Below are 24,752 nucleotides of genomic sequence, written 5' to 3'. Positions count from 1 at the left end.
AATAAGCAGTTACAAAAAAAGTTTCATGATGTTTTTTTGTGTTGCATTGTAATACCATTATATTGTTTCAAAGTACCAGGAATTAGCAAGGAAAATACCATGATCATAATCATATATCATTAATTACCATGGTGTACATTATTTTATGGCTCACTTGTGGAAATCAGGCCAGCAACCTTCTGGTTACCATACTCAGTCGTCACCAAGTCTGTGTTATTTATCCCTGCAGGCAAAGAAAGAGAAACAATATTACTGAATTGGAAATCAAGTTATTCGTCTCAGTCCGTACTTCAGCAAGCTGCTGGGACTGCGGGAGAGACGTTTGTTATGATGAATTTGCAAGCTAATTTTTCTACCACACACGTACATGTTTCCCCTCATTGTTTTTACAGATGAAACCCACGCACAGACAGCAGTACTTTCTTTGGCCCCCCTCTCTCTACCACCAACTTCTGGGCCTCACTGTTCTTTGTCTTCCTCCTTCAGTATCACCGTAAGATCGAGGTAGTGGCTCTTTTTGGTCCAGCCTCGTTACCGCTATGCCTGGCTAGTTGCGTATGAGTTCCAGGCATACCAGACAGAGCAGGAAGCTTTAGATGTCCATTCCAGAGGCTTAATGAAAATGCAGGGGAGAGATGAAGCAAGTGAGGTAGAAAAGAAAAATTTGAAGGTTTTTAGAGATGGAATTGAATTCAAAAGGTTCTTCTGTAGAATATGAGGGGTCTGTCTGAGTTTCCTTGCACTGTGTGAAGTAGTCAACAGTATAATAGCCATCCAAATTGTTTTGATAATTTCCTCCTATTCCCATTTGGCAAAGTATTTGATGTCCCCACTTCACACTCTTGGTTTCATCATTTTCATAGCAGCCACATTGTCTTTCGTTCATGCATAAACACGAGGGCCTTTAGGGAAGTTTGAGGATGGTTTAACAATTATCTTGAGCATGAGAGGAGTAATTTATCTCATTGTTTGAAATCTTCTCTCTTGTTTTCCCTCTATTATCTCCACCCCCTCATTCACAGCGTGGCAGTGGCTCGCTCACGAGATGTACCTGCCTTTGGACCGCCTATTCCCGAGGATGCAACGTTCCCTAAATCCACAGTCTTTCGAGATTTCCTGCTAGCCAAGGTCATCAATGCTGAAAATGCAGCCCACAAGTCTGAAAAGTTCCGCGCCATGGCCACTCGGACGCGACAGGAGTACTTGAGGGACCTGGCTGAACGGCACGTAACAAGCACACCTATCGATCCTTCAGGCAAATTTCCTTTTATTTCTTTGGCCCACAAGCGTAAAGAGAAGACCCGGCCATATTCTGGCGCAGAGCTGCGTAGCCCAGGGTCCATCACCTGGCCTGTTTACGCCGAGGACCATGGAGCCGTAGGAGAACTGGAGGCCCTGCTGGCCATTTCAAATGACTTTCTAGTGCTGGTGGACCCAGAAGCCAAGGCTGTTGTCTACAACTGCGCTGTCCGAGATGTCATTGGTTGGACATTGGGGAGCCCTGCTTCCATGAAGATCTACTATGAGCGTGGAGAAAACATCTCCCTGCGCTCCATTAATAACAACACAGAAGACTTTCGTGAGGTTATCAAACGTTTAGAGGTAAGTTTGGAGTTGCATGACAGTATCATGACTAGGGGTGGGCGATATGACCAAAATCTTGCAATTTGACTCATGATACGAGTAATTTTATTTCACGGTAATGATATAAATCACAATATAGTTATTGCTTTAAATAAGGACTTTATCAAACTAGGAATAATAAGAATAACAAACTAATTACAAACAATAGGGCAAAAAACTACAGTAGAACAAATAAATAGAAAAATGCTACATTGTATAAATCATATGTATAAAACACTGCATATTCTTCACTGTGTAAATATATATTTCTTCTTCTTAAAGTTACAAAATTGATTTAGTCGAGCAGTGAGAGATTTTCTTTTGTTGTTTGATTAACGTGAATGACAGATAGCAGGAATATTAGACTGCTGTCACTTTAAGAGCTGCCCGGATCCAATATACTGTTACACATGTGTTTTCTTTCTCAGCTGTTTGCTTTCACTTAAGGCCTAAATTACTGTGTTTACGAGGATACATGGAAAGACGAGAATTTTGACACATACAAATGTGTTTATTTAACAGTTCAAGGCCTATAAAGCAGCAAAAATAAATTCAATACCCCCTCGCTTTTTGTGATCACGTAGCACAGCAACGTCACGTGAACATGTAACTGCAATACAGACGATAGTCGAAAATCTCTACCAGTTGACAAATTTTTACCGGTTAATCTTATCGCTCACCCCTAATCATGACAGATTACATTTTTTAAAATTAAGGATTTTTTCCCTGAAAGTTTTCATTCAGTCACACACACAGCACACAGACCTGAGATCTTGTTTATTGGTTCTTAATTATTTTCGGTTTATACCCAAGTGGGATTATAACAATCAAGCTTTCACACAAACTCAAAAGTAGTTTTTTTTTATTTATTTTTTTATGGCTATGTTGTGTATGATTCATTGTGTGAAATAATGGTGAATATGAGCGCCTTTGCATAACTGTGTAGTGGCTTGAATGTACTCCTGATTTGGCCCCCTGCCCATTATGTCACTCTTCAAGTGCAAGAGCTGTTGCCATGGTAACTAGTACTCTGCGAATTGAATGCTCATGATCCCCATCACAGTCATGAGACGTGTTATGGGACGCAGAGCTTTCTTTATTCATTCTGAGGGAAGAAAAGCTTTGATCCTTATTTGCAGTAAGGTATAATAACTTGTGATAGACATTTCTAATCCACTCTGCCCATTTTTGACTAGCTCTTCTATCCCTATTGAAGTAAATCTGTTTCTAAATTGCATAAAATTGCTTTAAAATCCATAAAAAAAAATGTCAGACAAGTCATATCAATCTTTTATTTTGCTCTTTTCTCTCAGCACCTCACTAAAGGCTGTGAGACCTCTGAGATGACCTTGCGGAGGAACGGCCTGGGCCAACTTGGATTTCACGTTAACTACGAAGGCATCGTGGCAGAGGTGGAGCCGTATGGCTATGCCTGGCAAGCGGGGCTGAGACAAGGTAGCCGGTTGGTTGAAATTTGCAAGGTGGCTGTGGCAACACTTTCACACGAGCAAATGATAGACCTGCTCCGCACCTCCGTAACTGTGAAAGTTGTCATCATACCGCCCCACGAGGATGCCACACCTCGCAGGTAGGTCTGAATATCAGTTAATGTTTTGATTCATTATTTCTTGAGTGAATCCAGGTAAATAAGTAGGCAGTAAATATTTTTGTCAGGTAGACAAGTAAACCACTCGTTCCAAATTTTGCAATAAGACAACAATACAAAACATTGCACCTTTGTGCCCACACATGCAAACCAAAATAGATGAGATCCGCCTTCCCAGTCTAGGCTTGCCTGAAGGCGCCGTGCCAACTTGAAGGTTATAATGATCAGGGTCTAAACTACAAATCATTAGACCCACCGGATTTTCATTTGAGTTCACGGTGTTCTTTTTTACAGTTTGGTGGTACATTGTTATTATATTTAGAAAACCTCTCCTTTTCATTTTTGACAGTTTATATTTTTGTCTAAACTAAAAACGGACACACTATATGTCCTCTGGGTTTAAAACTGGATTGAGCCACAAAAAGGGTACAGTATTAGCCTGCATGGGTGATGTTTGACACCCAATTTATTGTTTCTTGACATAAAAGCTCCATATACAGGCACATATTTGTGGCCTGTGTGTATTTATTCCAAGTTGGTTACAGGATTCAGTACTTGGTTGTTATGCGCATTGAGAATTAAATTTAGAATGCCTTCTATAATTACAGTTTAGTTTGTAATTTTTACAGTTTAATTTGTCGCTTAAGTTGAGAAATGTTAAGAGCCTAGAGGTTTATAAGCCTTTCAGAGAGAATGTTGTTTATTTAATTAGCTAGAATAGTTGGTTGTTTAGTTGGTTCAGTAGCTTTTAAATAAATACTAATCTTTTGCACTTTATTTTCATCCATCCTGCACCAAAAATATCAAACAGCTGTTTTCAGCATTTTTTATTTAGCACCAAGTCAGCATATTAGAATAATTCCTGAAGGATTATGTGGCATGTGAAAATTCAGCTTTTCCATCACAGGAATAAATCAAATTTTAAAATATAGTAAAATAGAAAAAAATTATTTGAGAATTATACTAATATATTGCAATAATATTGTTTTGACTGTATTTTGGACCTAATGCATGCAACCTTGGTGAGCATAAGAGACTTTTTTTTTTTTTAAAAGGTAGCACTTTATTTTACGGTCCTGTTCCGCATGTACATATATACTTATTATTAAAGGGGTCATATGATGCGATTACAAGTTTTCCTTTCTCTTTGGAGTGTTACAAGCTGTTTGCGCATAGATAAGATACCTGAAGTTGCAAAGACTAAAGTCTCAAAACCAAAGAGATATCTTTATAAAACTTAAGACTTGACCACGCCCCCCTAAAATGGCTCATTCAAACACGCCCCCACGGCCACATCACGGTGTTGGAAGATTTGCAAAACACTGCCCAAATGTATACGCAATGAAAGGAGGCAGAACTATTATTCTTGCTGTAGTATTGTTGCTGCTGCCGGCGCCATGTCGTGGAGACGCTGTGTTTTGTTGCGAAAGCGAAAGTACTTTGTTTGGTTTTCCAAAAGAGGACACAACTATAGAAATCAGTGGTTAAGTTGTATTTACAACACTGTTCCAGAACAGTTCAACCCAAATATTAGAGTGTGTGCACCGCATTTTACGGAGTACTGTTTCCTGAACCTGGAAGAGTAGCCTGCAATGCTGGCTTGCACAAAGGCTGTTTCTATAAAGTGGGGGCAATTCCAACTTTGCAAGCACAGTCTTGCGCTTCTGACTCTCAGCCTGTAAGTATGTTTTTTTTTTTTTTATTTAAAGAATTTGCCTGATGATTCAAACGTGAGTTTTGAACTGTGTAGAGTAGTGCTTGTTGTTTGTCGTTTCTCCGATCACAAATGCAGACATGGTAATGTTTACGTGGCGCGATGCAACGCGTAAAAGTCATTAGTAATTATGTCCCCACTAGATGCAACAAATGCCTCGTGTAATGGGTTTTATAATGGGTTTTATTGTTTTTGTGTCATCGCGCCGGGACACGGCATCACAATACGGTAAGGGGCGTAACATTTCCGTCTCACGCTTGAGGTATTTGGTCAATCACAACGAAAGGCGGGGCATAGAGGAGCAACAATAATGTACAGTATGTGGAAAATGTTTTTTTTTTAAACCTTAAACCACATAAACACATTGCATTACACCAAATGCACAAAATGTTCTTTTTAGCAACGTCATATGACCCCTTTAACAACAACTAAGCACTAACCCTGAACCTAACCCTGAATCTCTAAACCTAACCTTAACCCATGTAGTTACCTTATATGTGACCCTGGACCACAAAACCAGTCTTAAGTCGCTGGGGTGTATTTACAGCAATAGCCAAAAATACAATGTATGGGTCAAAATTATTGATTTTTCTTTTATGCCAAAAATCATTAGGACATTAAGTAATGTAGGACATTATATCCATGAAGATATTTTGTAAATTTCTGACAGATCAAAACTTAATTTTTGATTAGTAATATGCATTACTAAGAACTTAATTTGGACAACTTTAAAGGTGATTTTCTCAATATTTGGATTTTTTTTGCACCCCCAGATTCCAGATTTTCAAATAGTTGCATCTTGGTCAAATATTGTCCTATCATAACAAACCATACATCAATGGAGAGCTTATTTATTCAGCTTTCAGATTGTATAAATATCATAAAATTTTTGAAAATTTGACCCTTATGACTGGTTTTGTGGTCCAGAGTCACATATTGTCCATTACTTTCTTAGGTAAGTATATTGTAAGTACACATACTGTTAAATAAAACGCAACCAAAAAAAAAAATCTTATCAACTCCAAACTTTTGAACACAAGTGTAAATAGCTGATTTCACCATTAAGAGTAAGTCAAATGCTCTTCATTGCCACTAACTGCCTAATTCATCTTGCAGGGGCTGTTCAGAACTGCACTGCATGCCAGTCGTTGAATACAAGGGCAGCAATGAGAGCGGCTCATTTGAGTACAAGTTTCCTTTCCGGAGCAATAACAACAAATGGCAGCGTACCTCGTCCAGCCCACAACAGTCCCTCACCGCCTCACCTCAGAGTCACAGTGCAACCCCGAACCGTGCCGTGAGCCTGGGGGCCAGTATGGGCAAGACCCTCTCTGCCGAACGGCCCGAAAGAGCGGCCGCCATCCCCCGCAGCGTGTCCAGTGACGGCCGACCTCTGGACTCTAAAAGGTGCGTTCGATGACTGCCTGTATGTAGTGGAGCTTTCTTTAATTTGCTCTTCCCCTTCATTTTTTTTGTCTCTCGTGTTTATCTGTATTTGTGTGTATCGCTCTTTCTCTACCTCTCTCAGGATGTCTCCAGGTTCTGAGAACTATGCCGTGACCACCTCTCTCATGTTGGGCCGCTCGCCGCACAACCGCAGTTCCCCAAGTAACCTCTCCTGCTCCAGTGATACGGGCTCAGGCAGCTCTGCTCACTGGAGGCAGAAGTCCATGCCAGAGGGGTGAGGCTCTACAAAACACATCCTCTTACTGTCTACCTTCTCTTTGTCTTTGATTTCTATTAAGCTCTTTACCGTCCATCCCTTAATCACCCAGTCATCTCACCGCTTTATCTGTTCAAGCTTTCAGCGTTATTTATGACAAGATGTCTGTGGCATCGACTGCAGAATGATGCAAGCGATTGACAGCATATGCACGTTTATGTTTCCGTTATAGATTTGTGCACAACAGGCACTCTCCTCTCCCAGCGGAGCGGCAATTGGGGGCAGAGGATGGAAGCAGCGGCAAGTCGACACCCAGCTGGCCCAGAGTGGAGGACAGCTCTGACAGACCGCCATCAGGTCAGACCACACTCCATCAGTGATGAATTATTAAAGGGAAGGGGGATAAATGTAAGGTGTCTGGAAGTGAAGAGGGGAAAAGATCAATGAAGAAGGCTGCTGGAAAAAATGAATGAGCTAAACAAAACAGTTAACTGAATGAAAGACTGAAAGGGAGAATGGACTTAGAAGAATGGCAGTGAATATTCAAAAACTGACATTTGATGACAGAAACACATGATGACAGAAATAGTACTGATGATGTATTATTGGGTTTTGAGGCCTTCAGTGTTGGATATTTGAATGAAGCGTGATTATAGACTTTGCTTCTAGACTCATCAAAGCGTGACGCTATTCATAAACTCAGAAAACAAAATCTAAATTCTGCTTTATTTAACGATAACACCACATCCTCTAAGCTGATTTCAAGCATTTCTTACTTAAATCAGATGCTTTTAATGGAAATATTACCTCTTTTCAATTTGCAGACTGGATTTAATTCTTATTCATAAGCTTTTGATTTGTGCTGATTCGATTCGGATTCCTTTTTCAGTTATGACCATATTTCAGTTATAATGTCCATTTTGCTTACATATGAAAAATTGTCTCAGCTATTGATACAAATTATACAGGAAACGTTATTATTTTATTTAAAAAAAAATATATTTAAAAAATTAACAACAGGGTAGTTCAGTTGATTTTATATAACTGATATAATCAACTTGCTCACACCTTTGTGCTATGTTTATTTTAGTAGTGTTTGTATATTATTATAGATTTTATTAATATATTGAATTGGCTTTTTTAAAATATTTTCAGCTTTTATTTTCTTTTTAGTTTTAATTTTTAATAATTTTATAAACTTTTGTCAGTTTATTAGTTTTAGTATTTATATATATATGCATACATACATGTATATAAGTGTGTATGTGTATATGTATATATGTGAAGAGTTCATTTGCAAAAACAGAACTCTGTTTTTAACAATTCTCTGAAATCATGTTTTTTCATTGTGCGTTCCAATTAATCTCAATCAGACTGCAGTTGGGTTATTTTCACTAGGTTAAAAAATAACAAAAACAGCTAAGTTACACAATAAAACACAAAAACAATAACATAAAAAACATGGTTTTTGAAAATAAAAAAAAAACTGAGATATCTGTTTTTGCAAATAAACTCTTCATATGTGTGTGTGTGTGTGTGTGTGTGTGTGTGTGTGTGTGTGTGTGTGTGTGTGTGTGTGTGCATATGTGTATATATAATTTTTTTTTTCTCAGGTTCAGTTTACTAATCTTAGTAATATATCTCAAACTTATTTCTTTCACACCATTTCTAATTTTCATATGTTCTCTAAGTTTAAAAGTTTAATCTAATATTTATATATTTTTATATAACCGAATATATTTCCAATAACTGAAAGTGAATTTTAGTAGTTTTAGTTAATAATAACAACACTGATGCTACAGACATTGGTTCCTCAAATCATGATGTTACTTTTGGAAGAGCCCAGACTTACTTTACCTAGTCAAAGATAAAAATGTGCAAAAATATCCCATAGACTTGCATTGAAGAAAGGATCTGAGGATCAGAAAATCAAAGAGACTTGAGGGCAGACTCTTTTGACTTGAGCCTGCAAGGAACCACTCAATACACCTTAGCAACCGCATAGCAATGTCCAAGCAACCACCCACAACATCTTAGCATAGTGGCGGCCACGCAGACAAGCGCCACTCAAATTCACTTGAAGATATGTAAAAACCTGGTCTTTCTTCTCAAGTGCTTTTATTAAAAACAGTGAAAGTGATGCATTGCTTTAACCCAAGAACTTGGGCAAACGCATTACTCTTTAAAACAGACATGCTAGTATGAAAACCAATGCATTGGAACGTATCATCTGAGGGTCCTTGTTGCCTTGCTGTAGGCTATGTGGTTTCGTTATCCCATATTTCCACCTGGCCTTGACAGCTTCCTTGTTTTGGGCCACACTTGTTTTTGACAGCAGGTCGACTCCGTTCGGTCTTCTCACCGTTCTAACACACAGCAGATCATCTGATCCTTCCCTCCCCTTGAATACCTCTCTCTTGTATAACCATGGTCAACCTTAGAGCGCTCGATAGATCAAGCATAGCCTTTGAAAGTAAGCTGTGTCCAGTGAAAGGCAGCAAACATAAACGGTGTCTCTGAACAGCAGGTTGTGTACGGGTTCAAGCGAAGACATAAATACCACCTCCTTCCTGCTGGTAAGGTTGTGTAAGCAGCGCTTTGTGCGCCCCCCCCCCCTTCTCCTCTCACTCTTCAAGGTCCAAGTGTGCTGTGACTCGCACTGCCACCCCCTTTCTGCATATTTTTCTTGTTTCTCTTCCTCTCTCCATTCCTCTGCTTCTCCACATGTCTCCTGTTTTTGACAGGAATATTCCCGTTTTTTTTTATATAAGACTGCAGTTCTTGGAGGCAGTCTTGCTGCCGCCACTGTGTCTCTCTGTCTCTCACTTTGTGTCTCTGTTTATGTCCCCTCTTTTGTATATTTCTCTGAAACCATCTTACTGTTTTCAGCTTCTCTGAGTGTTGTGGTCAAGTGGCCCACCTCCACATTTTGCCCCCTCTTAGCTCCGCTATGTGACCTCTCAGAGACTCGGACGGTAATAGCAGGGTCCGGCCCACGCAAAACACATCTGAGCCATTCGGCCCAATCAACTATATGACCCATGCTGTAAATGTTACCGCAGCCTAGAATTATACTCCGCTCTCATGATTGCAGTCAACTGTTCGGAGCATGAGAGGTCAGTCGGCAAATGCTGACCTATGTCGGTTTTGTCTTTTGGGTTGGCTTTGAACATCAAGAACCTTAAAGGGATAGTTCACCCAAAAATTTAAATTCTGTCATTAATTACTCACCCTCGTATCGTTCAAAACCCGTTAGACTTTCGGAACACAAATTAAGATAAGAAATCTGAGAGCTTTCGGACCCTGCATAGACAGCAATGTAACCGACACGTTCAGTGCCCAAAAAGCTCATGGTGACATCAGTGGTTCTTAATGTTATGAAGAAAATACAAGTATTCTCGTAGCTTTATAAAATTACGGTTGAACCACTGATGTCACATGGACTATTTTAACATTGTCCTTACTACCTTTTTGGGCATTGAACGTGTTAACTAGTGGCGACGAAAGCCGACGGTGTTGTCGCCTCACATCGGCAGCGTCAGACAAAAAAGCTGCGCATGAACACACCACACAGACTTAAGCCGACTGCAAACTGAGCATGTGTGTTCTGCGCCTGCGTGAGAGGAGTTAGCGGTCTAAATCAGCAGCTCTCAATAGTAAATATTTGCTATTCAAATGGAGAAACCGAAACAAAGATATACGAGATAAACGCAGATATACGAAACGTTAACAAAGCAGCGCTTGCTTACCATTTTGAATATAACGTTGATAACTTTCATCATTTTAAGCAGCTCATGTTATGAAAACATTCGCATATTTGAATGCTTGGGCTAGATCATGTCACATCAAAAAACAGCCTTTTTTGTCTTTTTTCATTTACTTGCCCGTTTTCATCTCTTTCGCTTTAATTATCCTGCACGGACTCATTAGCTAAACTGAACATCCAATCAGAGTTCTCTCACCGATGGTCCGCGAAGGCCCGACGCCGATTCAACATGTTGAATCGGGCAAACTACCGCCGACGTGAGCCCGATGAGTGGAACACACCAAACAAGCCGACTGTCAGCTTGGTGTGTACCGGGCTTCAGTTGCATAGCTGTCAATGCAGGGTCAGAAAGCTCTCAGATTTTTGCTCTTAATATGTGTTCTGAAAGTCTTATGGGTTTGGAACGACACGAGGGTGAGTAATTAATGACAGAATTTTCATTTTTGGGTGAACTATCCCTTTAAGTTCTTCTTGAACCACAAAGAAAATTACAAAATTAAAAATATTTTCTATTTTATATAGATATTATCTATATAAATTTTCCATAATCTTAGAAATGTTATAAAAATAACTACTGATGAATAAATAATGCAGAAATTGTTATTAGAGGAAGACAAATATAAGAAGGTGGAAATGGAAGAGAAGAGGGAGGAAGGCCAGTGAAAACATTTTTTGCGATCTGTTCTGTTGACCATGTCTGGAAGGCTGAAAGACATGTGACACAAAATCATGAGGCTTACAAGGGCTACTTTTAGGAATTTTGGCAGATTTCTGACATTTTATGTTGCTCATTGACATCTGAGCTTATACATTTCCCAGTAACTTCTAGATACTTTTCCTGAAGCGATGCTCCATTTTTCTGAAGCATGTTAGCACAGAATTGTTTATTCAGGAATGAATTTGAATTGATTAAAGAGTGAATTTGTCTTAAAAGATTGTGGTTTGTACAAACTGAGTTTGAGTTCTGAGATACTGCAAGGTATTATTATTCTGAAAAACAAAGAACGCTGAAGGGAGGTAGAGACAGGAAGTGGGATGTCAAGAGGGGAAGGAAAGCCTTTTCATAAAGCTCGAAAGGAATTGCCCCCCTCTGACAAAATGCAGTAGCTCATTCTTGTACAAAGAAATGACCTTTTCCCCCTAATGTTTTCACAAACGTATGTCCAGAATGAAGTCTACTCGATTATGTCTTATAGCCTGTATAATCAGCCTGTGTGAACTGTGACACACAAAGTGTCTGATGTTTTAGGATAATTTCAAGTCTGTATCTTTTCTGATGCTCTGCTTCCTGTCCATCCATTCCCCTCCCCCTCATGAAGTCTGTGTGCTTTAATTGCTCGTAACATCTATTTTTGTTATGCTGGCCATTATGTAACGGCCAACAATTACACAATAGTTTCATTTACACTCAATATCCTGTAATGAAATCAGCCCAGATTATGTTAGCTATATTGGTCATATTAGATTGCTTGGAAATCAAACTGTATTTTTCTTTTTGAAGAAATGATGTTCTATAATGTGTGCATGTATGCATTGCGTGTGTGTGCACGCATGCATGTGTACTTTGGGTTTTGTTTATGACATTGCTCATCTAAATGAGTCTCAAGTGTGTCTGTTTCCTCTCTGCTGTTGTGCCCTCATTTTCCGTATTCACCAGTGTTTTTTTCTGTTAAGTACCATCTAATGTCCTGTTTTCTAATGCACTCTTATCTCTTATGTTCTGTAGATGCTCCAGTCACTAAGTCTAGCTCGTCCTACTCAGGCGGCCCACGCATCCAGAGACAGGAACAGGTTATTCACCTTTCACCCAAGAAGGGCAGCCAGGTGGGTTCTCGACTGCTGCATATAACCGCTCTTAAAAATGACGCCTCGTGGTATCTCTTCACTAAAGGAGCTTTAAGTGCTCTATACAATACCACAAACATTAGTTTAACACTAAGCTAATTTGTCAGTCTGAAGGTTAGTTAAAAGTAATCTTTTAAGACTGAAAGCACCGCGAGCACCGCCCCAGCTGCACAAAACGCCCCCGAATTACGAGAGAAAGTTGCAGCTGCACGGCGACTCTACCGCCCGCCGCGCGCCGCGCAAAGGCTCTTCAAACACGGGACGCGGCAAGCGGCAGAACCGAGGTTGCGCTCGCGCCGCGGTCCCGGGCCGGACATTACCACAAAAGCCCAAATGGTGCCACACTTCAGCTTTGTACATCGAAACGAGAACTGGAACAATTCTTTCATCCGCCATTACTGGCAGCGAACTATATTAACGCTAATATTAGTGGAGTGCGCTGATGCTAGTATTTCCTGTCACTGTTTAAGTTCAGAGATGAAGACTAGCGGTCGGGATATGAACTCAAAACGAAACAACTGCCACGAATCTTGTATGATTTCTTTTTTTTTTTTTTAAATATCGATATTCCGCTTAGGAGAATCGATACAGTATCGCCAAACAAAATATCGCGATACTCACGTGTATCGATATTTTCTTACACCCCTAGCAGCTAGGTCAAAATATACATTATTGTTACAAAAAAATATGATATATATATTTTAATATATATATATATATATATATATATATATATATATATATATATATATATATATATATATATATATATATATATATATATATATATATATATATATATATATATTCAAACTGGAGTAATAGCTGTTAAAAATAAATAACATTTTACATTTAAATAAAAAATCTGTTATTTTACAATTGTAATAATATTTTACAAAATGTATTTTATCAAATAAATGCAGACTTTTTGGAAAAACATAAAAAAAAATCTTACTGACCCCAAACTTTTGAACAGTAATATGAGGATATATTCTATGTATTCATGTTGATTTTGAAAGCATATTCATGCCATTTTCAAGAAACGTTTTAATTTAATTACTCTGAAAATGTAATGTAACGTAAGCAGCAAATAAAACACTTTTGTTACAAAATATTTTTCCTTAAAAACATTATATTTTACATAATCATTATTTTAATAAAATGTTGTTTTTTTTCAATCCAAATATCATGAATTGATAAATATCATAGTTTTTAGGAGCCCACATTTTACAACTTTGCCTTGTCATTAAAAGCACACATGCACAAGTTTTTTTTTTGTTTTTGTTTTTTTTGAGCATGTTGATTGCACCACATTTTGTTGGTCAACTTAAATACTGCTCTGGCATTGTGATGGGCAGCCTAATTTGCTTTGGTGTAGCTCTTCCTGAATATATGGCCTTTTCTTACAGTCTGAAGGTCCGTACTCCCACTCCAGCAGTAATACTCTCTCCAGTACCGCGTCTAGTGGGGGTCACAGTGATGACAAGTGGTATGATCTGGGCAGTGGAGGGATGGGAGAACAGCCGGACTCTGAACCGAACGGTCTGGGTGGTGGTGGCTACCTGCAGGGTGCTTCAGCCGACAGCGGCATCGATGCTGCATCATGCGGCCCCACCCATGGCAGTTCCAGCTCTCTGCTGGCTGTGGGAGCCACTGGTGCCAGAGAAAGAGCCCCCTCACCTTGGCACAGCCCCACAGAAGGAAGCCGGAGGGTGCTTGAGAGGTCCCCTCCCGCTGCCGAGTCCCCAGTGTCTCCTGCAGATGGGCCGCCTACTACCCGAAGCCCACCGACCCATCTACTGGTCCGGGACGGCAGCTCCTACAGTCTAAGTGACATGGCCTCTTATTCTAGGTATGCTTTTTGCCATGGGATTTTTTTGAGCGACAACCTAGCAAATACTCAGAACTCCCATGAGTTTTGCATGCAGTTCTTTGATTATACTGTATCAAATGTTTGTACTAGTAATATTTTGGCAAATATGATGCTATAAAGTATGTGTGTGATTTATTTTCTAAGATAGACTAGACATGTTTTCCCATATCTGGCTCTTCCTCAGCACACGCCACTCTGTCAGCCCTGCAGTCCTGAGCTCCAGTCACAGCTCCCCACGTGAAGAGTCTTCCTCAGCCACCTCTCCCTCCTCTTCCTCATCCCAGAGCTCAGTGTCACCTGGCCCTAAGAGTTTCTATCCGCGCCAGGGGGCTACTAGCAAATACCTGATCGGCTGGAGGAAACCAGGCAGCACCATCAACTCTGTGGACTTTGGGGACACACGCAAGTAAGTGAAGGAGCTCGGCTGTGGGGATGATGGATGGCTGAAAGATGTGTGACTGGATTATTAAGGTGTGAAGGAGAGATGCTTGAAAAGATACACACAGGGAAACGGTCAAGTTCATAAATCATGGACTAGCTATAGTCCTGTTGGATCAAATTGTCACAAGTTGTTTTATAGACAGTTAAGTTTGATCTAGTTATTTTTGCTCTCTCTGACCTTCCTTTTCAGCGGCAATAAATCTGTGATCTTTTTTGTCAAAAAAAGATTTTAGCTTTTGTTTTCCTCAGTGGTGCTGGTATTTTTTTTTTTTTTACCAATACATGACTGCCCCCTTCTGGAGAAGAAGCGTAATAACAGTGAAATTAAATCTCTGCAATATTCATCCTGTAAATGTGGAAATTATTGGCTTAAAATGAACAGATTTAATGTTTTATTTCAGAAGACCACAGGGTGAGGGAGCAGACCCTGGGTCTTCTCAGTCCAGGCCCTCTCTTAGGGATCTGCACTCTCCTCAAGCCATGTGCAAGTCTACAGTGGAAGATGATCTGAAAAAACTTGTCACGCTAGAAAGTCCCCTATCCAAGCAGCACAAGGACAAGGTACATCAACTAAAAGAACTCCAATACTACGCCAGTGTGCTCCATTTTTGAGTTAGGTTGGCTGATCACATCATGTTTACACCTGGTATTAGGGATGAACGAATCATCAAAATAAAATCATGATATCACCTAATAAATTGAAAGGACTGTTAAAGTTTGCATTATTTAAGTGTATAAATATTTTTTTATTGTAAAAAAATCATATAGTAATGATGGTGATCATTATTGTTAAATTATTTCTATTTTGATTCGTCTTACTGTTTTGTAGACTTATTGATCTATTTACAGTTTTGGCCAAATTTACAGTCTTCAAACAAACTCTTTTTTTTTTTTTTTTTTATATGACACTTTAATTGTACATTTTATCAGAAAAATGTAATTATCCAAAATGAGGATTAAGGCCTGTTAACTACAAGGAGGATAACTGTAATGATAGCAATAACGATAAAGATATAGTTTTAAAAATCATTCTAAATTTAAAATAATAATTCCACACCACAACTATAATAATGACACAGAAGAACCACTTTCAAAATGCTTTTTTCCCCCCAGCCTGATGAATGCTAAAAACACTGACAGACATTCACGCAATAAGAATCCATGCATTTAGATTAGAATAAACCGAATGTTATTGTACATCAGTATGGATGCTAACATAGTTATCATTATAGTTATTGTTCTTGGTGTGAATGGTAGCAGAGGGTCAGTGACATCAATCATATATCCCTTCCCTACTCTTCCCTGCAGTCCTCCTCAGGTCCAGCGAGCTCAGGGCGGCGTTCTCTGCACCGCACCCTGTCAGATGAGAGCATATACCGGGGTCAGCGGCTGCCGTCTCTGGGAGATTCAGTTCTGGAGCAGGCTCTGGCCAGCGATGTGCTTTTCAGCTGCTCTACCCTTCCACGATCTCCGACCACCCGTGGTGCCCCACTGCGCAGACCTTCCTATAAAATGGGCATCAAGATGCATGGTGAGAACCCGTCGTGATTGGGTCAGAGTATTGTTACAGTCTAGCACAATCTAGATGTCCAGAAAATGCAAAATATCATAGAACAAATCTATTAAGCCTGGAGTCATCAACAGGCGGTCCGAGACATGAATCCAGGAGCTCCACCAATTATTGTTTGATCTCAAACAAACTCTTGTGAAAAAGATGAGACAAAAATGCAACTTCAAAACTAAAATTCAGCTAAATGTTTCATTGTCTGGGAATTTTTTTTACTCCGTACTGCAAGCTATGAAAGTACATTGCAATGTCGTTCCATTAATTAAAGTTAGTGCTCCCCTAGATTTGCCCTTTATGTTGTGTAAGTTCCACACTCCACAAGCTCTAACTGGGCAAAAGCGCACAATCACACACATACGCACACACACACCACCTCATGTTTTCTCATTGGCTATGTGTTAGGTGACCTCTCAGCGTCTGACACCTCTCTAGCAGACCTGCACCAGCGACAGAGGCCACCTCCTCCTCAACTGGGTCTCATGCCCCTCCCGGACACAGACACAGACAGCGGCCTAGACTGGACACACCTCGTTGATGTTGCCAATGCTTTCGAGGGTGAGAGAAGACCACAGCGCAGTGAGCCCCTTTCTCTTCTCTTTATCTCTCCTCCTCAGCTGTGTCACAGCTTTGCACAATCCATCTGTCCATCTTTCAGAGGAGGGCGGAGTTCTTTTTGTTAAATTAAAAGTGTTTCTTTAACTATGAGCACGACTGAGGTGTGAGACCCTTGAGCAACCTTGACCACGACTGAGACCCTTGACCACGACTGAGGTGAGACCCTTGAGCAACCCTGACCCTTGACCACGACTGAGGTGAGACCCTTGAGCAACCCTGACCCTTGACCACGACTGAGGTGAGACCCTTGAGCAAGGCACCGAACCCCCAACTGCTCCCCCGGCGCCACAGCATTGGCTGCCCACTGCTCTGGGTGTATGTTCACTACTGTGTGTACACTTGGATGGGTTAAATGCAGAGCACAAATTCTGAGTATGGGTCACCATACTTGGCCACACATCACTTCCCTTTCCCTTTCCCCCTTTTATATGCCAAGGGTCATGAAACCCTGTTTCAGCACTGGTTAGTTCTCAACGCAGTTTTAAAAACGAGTGGGCGTGGTGGTTCCTATGAAGTTAAAAACACAAATAAATGCACAACCATTTGCACTCTGTATCGAAAACATATATGAACTATGTTGGCTTATTCTGCGGCATTTATATAAGCTATATAAAGCTGTAAAAACGGTTACACTCATTAAGTGAATGAATCGCTTTTATTACAAAGCAAAAACAAACACTCCTTCGATCCATGAACGTTTCTCTCAGTTAATGTATATAGTGTATATATACAGATCAGTGGTTAATGTGCGAATGTCATAGCAAATCAACACACGCTGTTGTGAATAATTAAGCGAAGAGTCTTCTCATAGGATAAGAACACACAGTCTCATGAATAATTTAATAGACACCGACGCTTCATCTATGTACTATAGTCCATTGCCACGTCACAAATCGTGACGTCAACACAATGTACATTTTAAACCCGGAAGAAGAAAATAGCGCAAAAAAGTTTTTTTCTCCAACAGTTAAAATGATCGGGTGCTAACATTATCTTCTATGATGTGCAACACAAACACCTCTGCTAAAATCTCAGAAAAAGTAGTCTGGGGTTTCATGACCCTTTAAAAGGGATAGTTTACACAAAAATGAAAATTGTCATTAATTACTCACCCTCATGTTGTTCCAACCCGTAAGACCATTTTTCATCTTGGGAACACAAATTGAGATATTTTTGATGAAATCCGAGAGCTTTCTGACCCTCCAGCAAAGCAACTGACACGTTCAAAGCCCAAAAAGATAGTAAGGACCAGAGGTTGCGTTACACATTTTAATATTGTCCGTCATTTTGACGGACAGGGTCTTAAAAATTCCGTCATAATCTATTATTATTACCCATAATTTTAAATTTTCATATTTTAATTATAATAAACCATTTAATTGCTTTCATTTTTGTTCACGTTTTCATTTTTAATAATGAACCTAGAGGAGAGCATATAGGCTGGTTTATACATTTATTTATTTATGAAGAGAACCGTTCAACACCGCAGTGACAGCGGAGGACACTAAAAACAACGAAATATGCTAGTGCTGGGTTAAAAAAAAAACGATTTCTCCATTTTAATAGATTATTTTTATGAACCAATATCGTTTCTTAACTCCCAATCGATGCTGTTTTCATTTGATGAACGCACAGTAGGCAATATAGGCTAAGCTTTGTGCGTTGTTACTTTTGCTATGAAATACAGTCTCAGATTTCAAATTCTGTCCATTTTATTAGGAAATTCAAGCAACAAATACCGTTTTGGTGCTCTATAATGTGGCGTGATAGTAAAGCGAATCGCTTGATCTGAGGTGTCTAATACTCGCCGGTGCGTAATCAAAGGCATAGCTAAAGACTTCTGGAGACGGTCGCGCGCTCTGCTGCCTCACTGGAGCGCACTCGCCACCAACTGGACAGGCCTAGGAATTAAAGTTATAAATTACAATAGATCACCCTCAGTGTAATCTGCCAAAGTGACGGACGGCTTTCAGATTTTATCGTCACTGCTAAAAAAAATTCTGTCAATGACAGAGAATTAAGGACATCCGTAAAACAGTCCATGTGACATCGGTGGTCCAACCATAATGCTATGAAGCTACAAAAATACTTTTTTGCACAAAGAAAACAAAAATAGCTTAATTCAAAGATTTCGTCTCATCCGGGTCAGTCTCCACCGCCATTCGCTAAAGCACCACAATGTATCCATGTGTATTCCTCTGCTTGTAAACTCTTGTGAATGGTGGCAGAGACTGACTGATTTTAAAGATGTCCTTAAGCTGATCTTTCATTGCATTTAGAGCAACATGAGGGTGAGTAATTAATGAAAGAATTGTCACTTTTGGGTAAACTATCCTTTTAAAGCTACAATATGTAACTTACACCATTTTATTCCAAAGATGTAAAAATTGCCATCACTGTCATTACCACCACAAAATATTATTAAACCCCACCCATAAATTAACTTTTAGAGGGAATGGTGCTTGTGATGGGAATGTTCATAAAAAAAATAAGAATTTCTCCTGGGACTGTAAAATTAAACAACCTAATGAGAGTGCGAAAAGTGTTTTAAGGGAGTTTAATAACGGATCACAAAGCCAAAAGTGGCCATAGTTAAAGAAACACCCATTACTAATCAAGAACTTGATGTGTCTTAAACTTTACAGTTATGTAGCCTTATAAGGTTAAGCATTTATCTATTTGGTCATATCATGATTTGCTGAAACGTAAGGATTTAGAATAATGAGTGAACTGCTGTGATATTAATGGGAATGTCCCCTGAGGACTTGTACTGATGGACAGATGTGAAATTATGTCTTGGAATGTGCGTCTGTGTTCAGCTCGAGGTGCTGCTTTATCATTTGCCTAATGCTGCCTTCACAGTTAAATTAATGCCCTGCTTGTCATCACATCATCATCATCTCTCTCTCAACTCCATCATACTCTTCTTCCATTCCCCTCTCAGTGCAGAGAGGGTTTATGTTTAGTTCTCAAGACATCAGTCAGAGAGGAGAGACTTCACTGAGTCCTCAGCATCTAGAGCTGCAGCCAGCGCCACACACCAGACTCTCCCCCAGGTACATCCAATGTGTAATTTATGTTTGTGGTTTCTTATGTTGTTTTTTGCACGTCATCCATTTTGTCCTAACTCTGGTTCTTCTATTAGTGAGGGGCCTTCAAGCTACAGTGGGAAGGTTTCTCAGCTGGAAGCTTTGGTGAAGATGTTGCAGGAGGACTTGAAGAAAGTGAGGAGTACCTCTTTGACTTATACAACCCTAGTATCTCTGTTGTTAACAGAAGCTCTGTTAGTGTATTCACCCTCACATTTATCATTCTCTCACTCTGTTTTTCCTGTTTGTTCTCCAGGAAAGGGAAGAGAAATTGAAACTGCAGGCACAAGTTAAGAGGCTTTGGGAGGACAATCAGAGGCTGCAAGAAGAGTCTCAAAGCTCCGCTGCCAAGCTCAAGAAGTTCACTGAGTGGGTCTTTAACACCATCGATCTGAACTGAGCCTTCTGCAGAAGACAGGCAAGATCAAAAGACTTCTCGAGGACCAGACAGACGTGGGAGAGACTTTTACTCCCATGTGAGACCGGATTGAGAATTGTCCATTCACAATTCAACATAATTTGATGTTCACATTAGCATTCCTCTACAGACTGTGGCGAAAATGACCAACTCTGACATGGTTTAAAGTCAGGGGAGGGCAAAATATAAATCTTCAACCCTTTCCTGTGATGAGTTCTCCTCTCTAGATCCCCTGGGACATCATTAGATGTGCCCACAGGAGTAACTAGTAACTGGCTGTGATGCCAGCCTCTGCCTTCCAGGCTGTTCCAATCTTGTCCCTCCTGTGCCCTATTTACGATTGACAACCTGACATTTGGTTCCAGTCATTTGGACAGTGCTACAGTCCTGCCCCATGAAGACCCCCTGCCTCAGAGCCAGAGTAGAAGACTCCTCTGCTACACGACCATATTTCAGCATCCAGTCGTAAAATTTTGCGGCGTCATTGTGGTTTTGGAGTTTGTGCTTTTTTTTCCCAAACTGTAGGAAGCCTGTATGCATGTTCTGGCGAAACCAATCTACAAACTTCATGTTCCATCATTTGTTTCAAAGGGAGGAACACCTTTTTTTTTTTTTGAAGTGGCATGAAGTGATTTGCTCATAATTAAGTCAAAACTTGTGTTGTTGTGATGTTTCATCTCAACATCAATTGAAGCAATAGCAGGGAGTATAAACCCTTGTCCTAGACCGGACTTGCGCATACATAATGACTTTGGCAATATCCTGCCTCCAAGTACATCTCAAGTCTGTGGTACGAACGCTGATGATCCTACAAGTCTGGAATTTAAGGACAAGTCTTATTTTGGGAACAGTTCAGTTATTTATTCCGTTTATGTTTTGAGTAATCAATTATTGATTCTCTATGTGTGCAGTACAACGGACATCTGTGAATAGTGTTTATTTCAAAAGGGGATGTCACCTCATTTGGACTCTGTTTTTATTTTTGGCATTATTTTTATTTCTAGTAGAGTTCTGCCTGAGCTGCAGTATTTTTTTGTTGTGCGAGTTGTGGTGCCCTAGTCTGCTAATTGTGTTGCTTTAGTGCCATCTAGTGGTTATAAGTGATCGTCTCACTTGACTTCAGCTCTACTCTATTCCAGTTTGTTTCCACGTTGCCTATACACACCCATAGTGATGGAAACCTTCAATTCAAACAAGAGATAATGCTATAAAAAGCAGAGACACGGGTATTGGATTCAATATCAGGGATGAGAGGAGGTGCCTTTCTGAGAAAAGGGGAAAAAAGGAAGGAGGAAAAAAAACTAGGAGCCTTTTCAGAGGTATAACAGGAGTCATGAGTTCTCATGAAAAATGTAATGGGCTGCTCACAGGAACTAGACTCAGAAAGAATGCTCTCACACAGAGTCATTTCTCAGGTGCCATGGCCATCATCGCCCAACGAGTGCGGAACCAGAGGGACGGCTTAGTTAAGAGCCTGGTTCACTGTCTGGGATCAATAATATTGAATAACTGCCCTGTAATTTCACACCCGGTTATAGCACTTTGCTCTGTCAGTTCTTCAGTCCCTCGTTTGAACATAGTGGCATTCCCAGAGCAAAAAGGTCAGTCATCAAAGACCAAACATCCTGCGCTACTTATATCACTGACCCAAGTAATGTATATTGTATAGCTCTCCATTTTCTGGTATGAAGGGCCTGTTTATACTGCGCAGGAAACACTAGCTGGTTTCTCAGTATAATGAAAATGGAGTTAATTTCTGGAAACTAAGTATTATGAAGATGATGTGCACAAAGGATCAGGAGGTTACTTTGATTTGAGTTTGCGAACAGTGAGCAGCCATAATCGATTCTGTTCTAGGAATCACTCGAAGTGTCTCAGAAAGTGCCTCCCGATGCCAGCAGAGAACGACACACTAAGAATGCCAAACATTTAGCCTCGGACGAAACTCCCTGTAAACAGGATGACTTGCACAACGTGAAGAACGATGTGAGATTATTAGTTTCATTTCCAGGTTTTGCTGCCTCAGTCAGGAGGGTAAGAGCATCAAACCGCAGAAAACACAACTGCTATTTATTCTCGCATATCTCCCCTCTGGTTTGGTATTCATTTTTCCAACATTCTCAATCCTTTATCATTTTTAAACACCTAAATGATTTTGTTCAAGGTAAATATTAAATGACTGTGGGAATGTGAAATTTTTTTTTTTTTATTAATTATTTCTTATCTCTTCTATTTTTGTTCTTAGCTTCCTGAGTTGAATATCTTTGCACTGTTTTTGTTTTGTAGAAATCTATCACTATTGGTTTATGGACATGCATAAACATATGGCTTTTGATGTTGTTTATTGTTCTTACGTATGCAGTCACTTTTGAGTGAGATAAGGCTGGGATGGTGTTCCCTTCCTAGATCTCTTTTATATTGTGTCGTTAGACGTTACTCCGTATATTCTCCCATCTAAACTTTAATGAATTGTGTTTTTAATGATGTGCACATTTTAAAAAGGAGCATTACAATTACAAACAAAAAGTACTGTTTACATATACTGTTCATCTTCTTTGTAAAGTGTAGAGGTTTAAAAAGAGACTTTCCAGTGATTACAGTATTAAGGTTTCATAAATAAATAATAAAAAAAACTTGATTTGAGGTGCTGTAATTATTCATGAACTGATCAAAACAAATGGCTCGTGCTTGCCGCCTGCTCTATGAGGTGTAATCTGCCATTGCTTTCTGAGCCAATAAATTAATTTAAATGCCATAGTTGAATGTCATTCCATGTCTCCTCGTGTTCATTATTATTGCTGCAATCTGTGCCCTTGTTTCATGTTTTTGTCTTTCTCTCCATCAGTGTTGTGCTTTTGTGGGAGAGGCTGATTTTTGCCACGGTAACGGCGAGGATAATTGCACCTTGCAGTAAGTAATCAGCAAAGCCTGTTGAAGAGCAGGGCTGGATTGCCAAGGGCTCCTCACGTCCTCCTGCTGATCTGCCTCTGATTGTGACGTTAACCCTCCCGTGACTGTGGCCGTGTGCCGCTGAATCCCGTCTAATGTCATTGTGGCAGTGGTATAGCTGAATTTGCAGAATTAAGTTGCTTCTCTTTGTGGAAATGCTAATATTAACCTAAAATGGAAAAGAACTGAAAGGGCATCTCTTACCTGCAGCGGCCGATTCTGGCCAGAAGTCTGTGCAGCATTTACTGCCCGAACAAGGAAAGTCAAATAACCTTGCTGGATTTTCATGCATGAGGTAGAAGACATTTCTGATATATCAGCGAGCAAATGTCAATGGTGTTATTATCTGCCTCAGACTATTGGAAATGGACATGTAGAAGACTTGAGTGCTCAGACCCAGACTGAAGTGGAGTATCCTCTGCTCGGGAACTTAGGTTGAACAATGCAATGGGGAATTTTTAGTGCACTTGAAATAAACATGTTGTAGAACAAGTAGTGGGAGCAAAGGGCGTAGAGCTCTTTTCAAGAGTGCTGGCTGTTGTAGATGCTGTCAGAATTCTGTGCGGTTGTCAGTTGACTGAGCTCTCCACACTCCGCACTAATCACAGAAAAGAGCCAGGAGAGAAATTAGACAAAGAACCAATGCCATAAAAAAATACACCCTTTTCATCTCACTTATGTAATTCTTACAACTGTACCTTAACCTACTGATTTTAATACTAGACACCTCTATTGCTTTAGGCACAGTCAGACTTTAACACTTGACTTGTTTTCTAAGCTACCTGCTCTAGTAATTGGCACTTACGCAACATGTGCCCTTTCCTGCAGGTCTCTTTGGTTGGAAAGAACATAAATGCACTACAAATGTAACACTCTTGCGACATGTTACCTAATGTACATTGGAACATTACTTTCAAGACGGAAATATCTCTAGTTCAGTGCAAGCAAGGAGGAAACGCTTGCATTTGAAGCAGATATTCATCCTGCAGCTCAATGGAAGATAATTTCTTGTCCGTATGAAATTGAAAACAGCTAATTTAGTGAGATGATTGTGTGTGTGTGTGTGTGTTCGCGCAATGCAATTAAACTACTGGAGATAGGGAAACACCTCTGTGCATTTCTTGCATCTCTCACTAGTCTAAATAATTAATCTAGCCTGGAGTGGGTGGGTTTCTGATACTGACTATTTGTGCTGATGCTGCTATGCGCCAATGTCCATTATGACTGTGTGTACACATGCCTCTTTGAGTGAGTGGTTGGCTGAATACATTTGTGATTCAGACATGATGAACAATTACTCCTCCCTAATGGCTTTTGAAAGTATTGATTTCGGAGAAGCAAGCATTTGAGTATGTACTAATGCCTGTTTGGAGCATCTGTATTTTGGATCACAGCATGGGGCAAATTTATCGTATTATAGCTTAAAAACAACCAATTGTTCAACCTCAAAGTATATACTTGTGTAAATACAGTTGTGCTCAGCGATGCCACTTTTATACATCCAGACTAAAACAATGGAGGACAGAGAGCCCCAAAAATAGTGTAAGAGCTGTTGTAACACCTAGGGCTCAGGAAGGGGCTGG

At 40.0% G+C, this 24,752-nt stretch overlaps 1 protein-coding gene across 1 annotated transcript in view; it reads left to right on the top strand.

The window, feature by feature from the left end:
• LOC306880671 (signal-induced proliferation-associated 1-like protein 1) overlaps window positions 1-22,981 on the top strand; it is a 99,367-nt gene extending 76,386 nt beyond the window's left edge. Inside the window, exons 8-21 of the mRNA XM_079434364.1 lie at window positions 1,023-1,602; window positions 2,937-3,211; window positions 6,060-6,350; window positions 6,472-6,624; window positions 6,839-6,963; window positions 12,099-12,196; window positions 13,627-14,069; window positions 14,275-14,496; window positions 14,933-15,092; window positions 15,840-16,062; window positions 16,501-16,653; window positions 19,658-19,769; window positions 19,859-19,937; window positions 20,059-22,981. Of these exons, the coding sequence (XP_079290490.1) occupies window positions 1,023-1,602; window positions 2,937-3,211; window positions 6,060-6,350; window positions 6,472-6,624; window positions 6,839-6,963; window positions 12,099-12,196; window positions 13,627-14,069; window positions 14,275-14,496; window positions 14,933-15,092; window positions 15,840-16,062; window positions 16,501-16,653; window positions 19,658-19,769; window positions 19,859-19,937; window positions 20,059-20,202 (3,058 nt within the window). The 3' untranslated portion in view covers window positions 20,203-22,981. The remainder of the gene's footprint in view (window positions 1-1,022; window positions 1,603-2,936; window positions 3,212-6,059; window positions 6,351-6,471; window positions 6,625-6,838; window positions 6,964-12,098; window positions 12,197-13,626; window positions 14,070-14,274; window positions 14,497-14,932; window positions 15,093-15,839; window positions 16,063-16,500; window positions 16,654-19,657; window positions 19,770-19,858; window positions 19,938-20,058) is intronic.
• The last annotated feature ends 1,771 nt before the right edge of the window (window positions 22,982-24,752 follow it).

Source organism: Barbus barbus (assembly GCF_936440315.1).
Source record: "Barbus barbus genome assembly, chromosome: 14".
Classification (NCBI taxonomy): Eukaryota; Metazoa; Chordata; class Actinopteri; order Cypriniformes; family Cyprinidae; genus Barbus; species Barbus barbus.
This window is presented reverse-complemented; position numbering and strand designations above follow the sequence as displayed.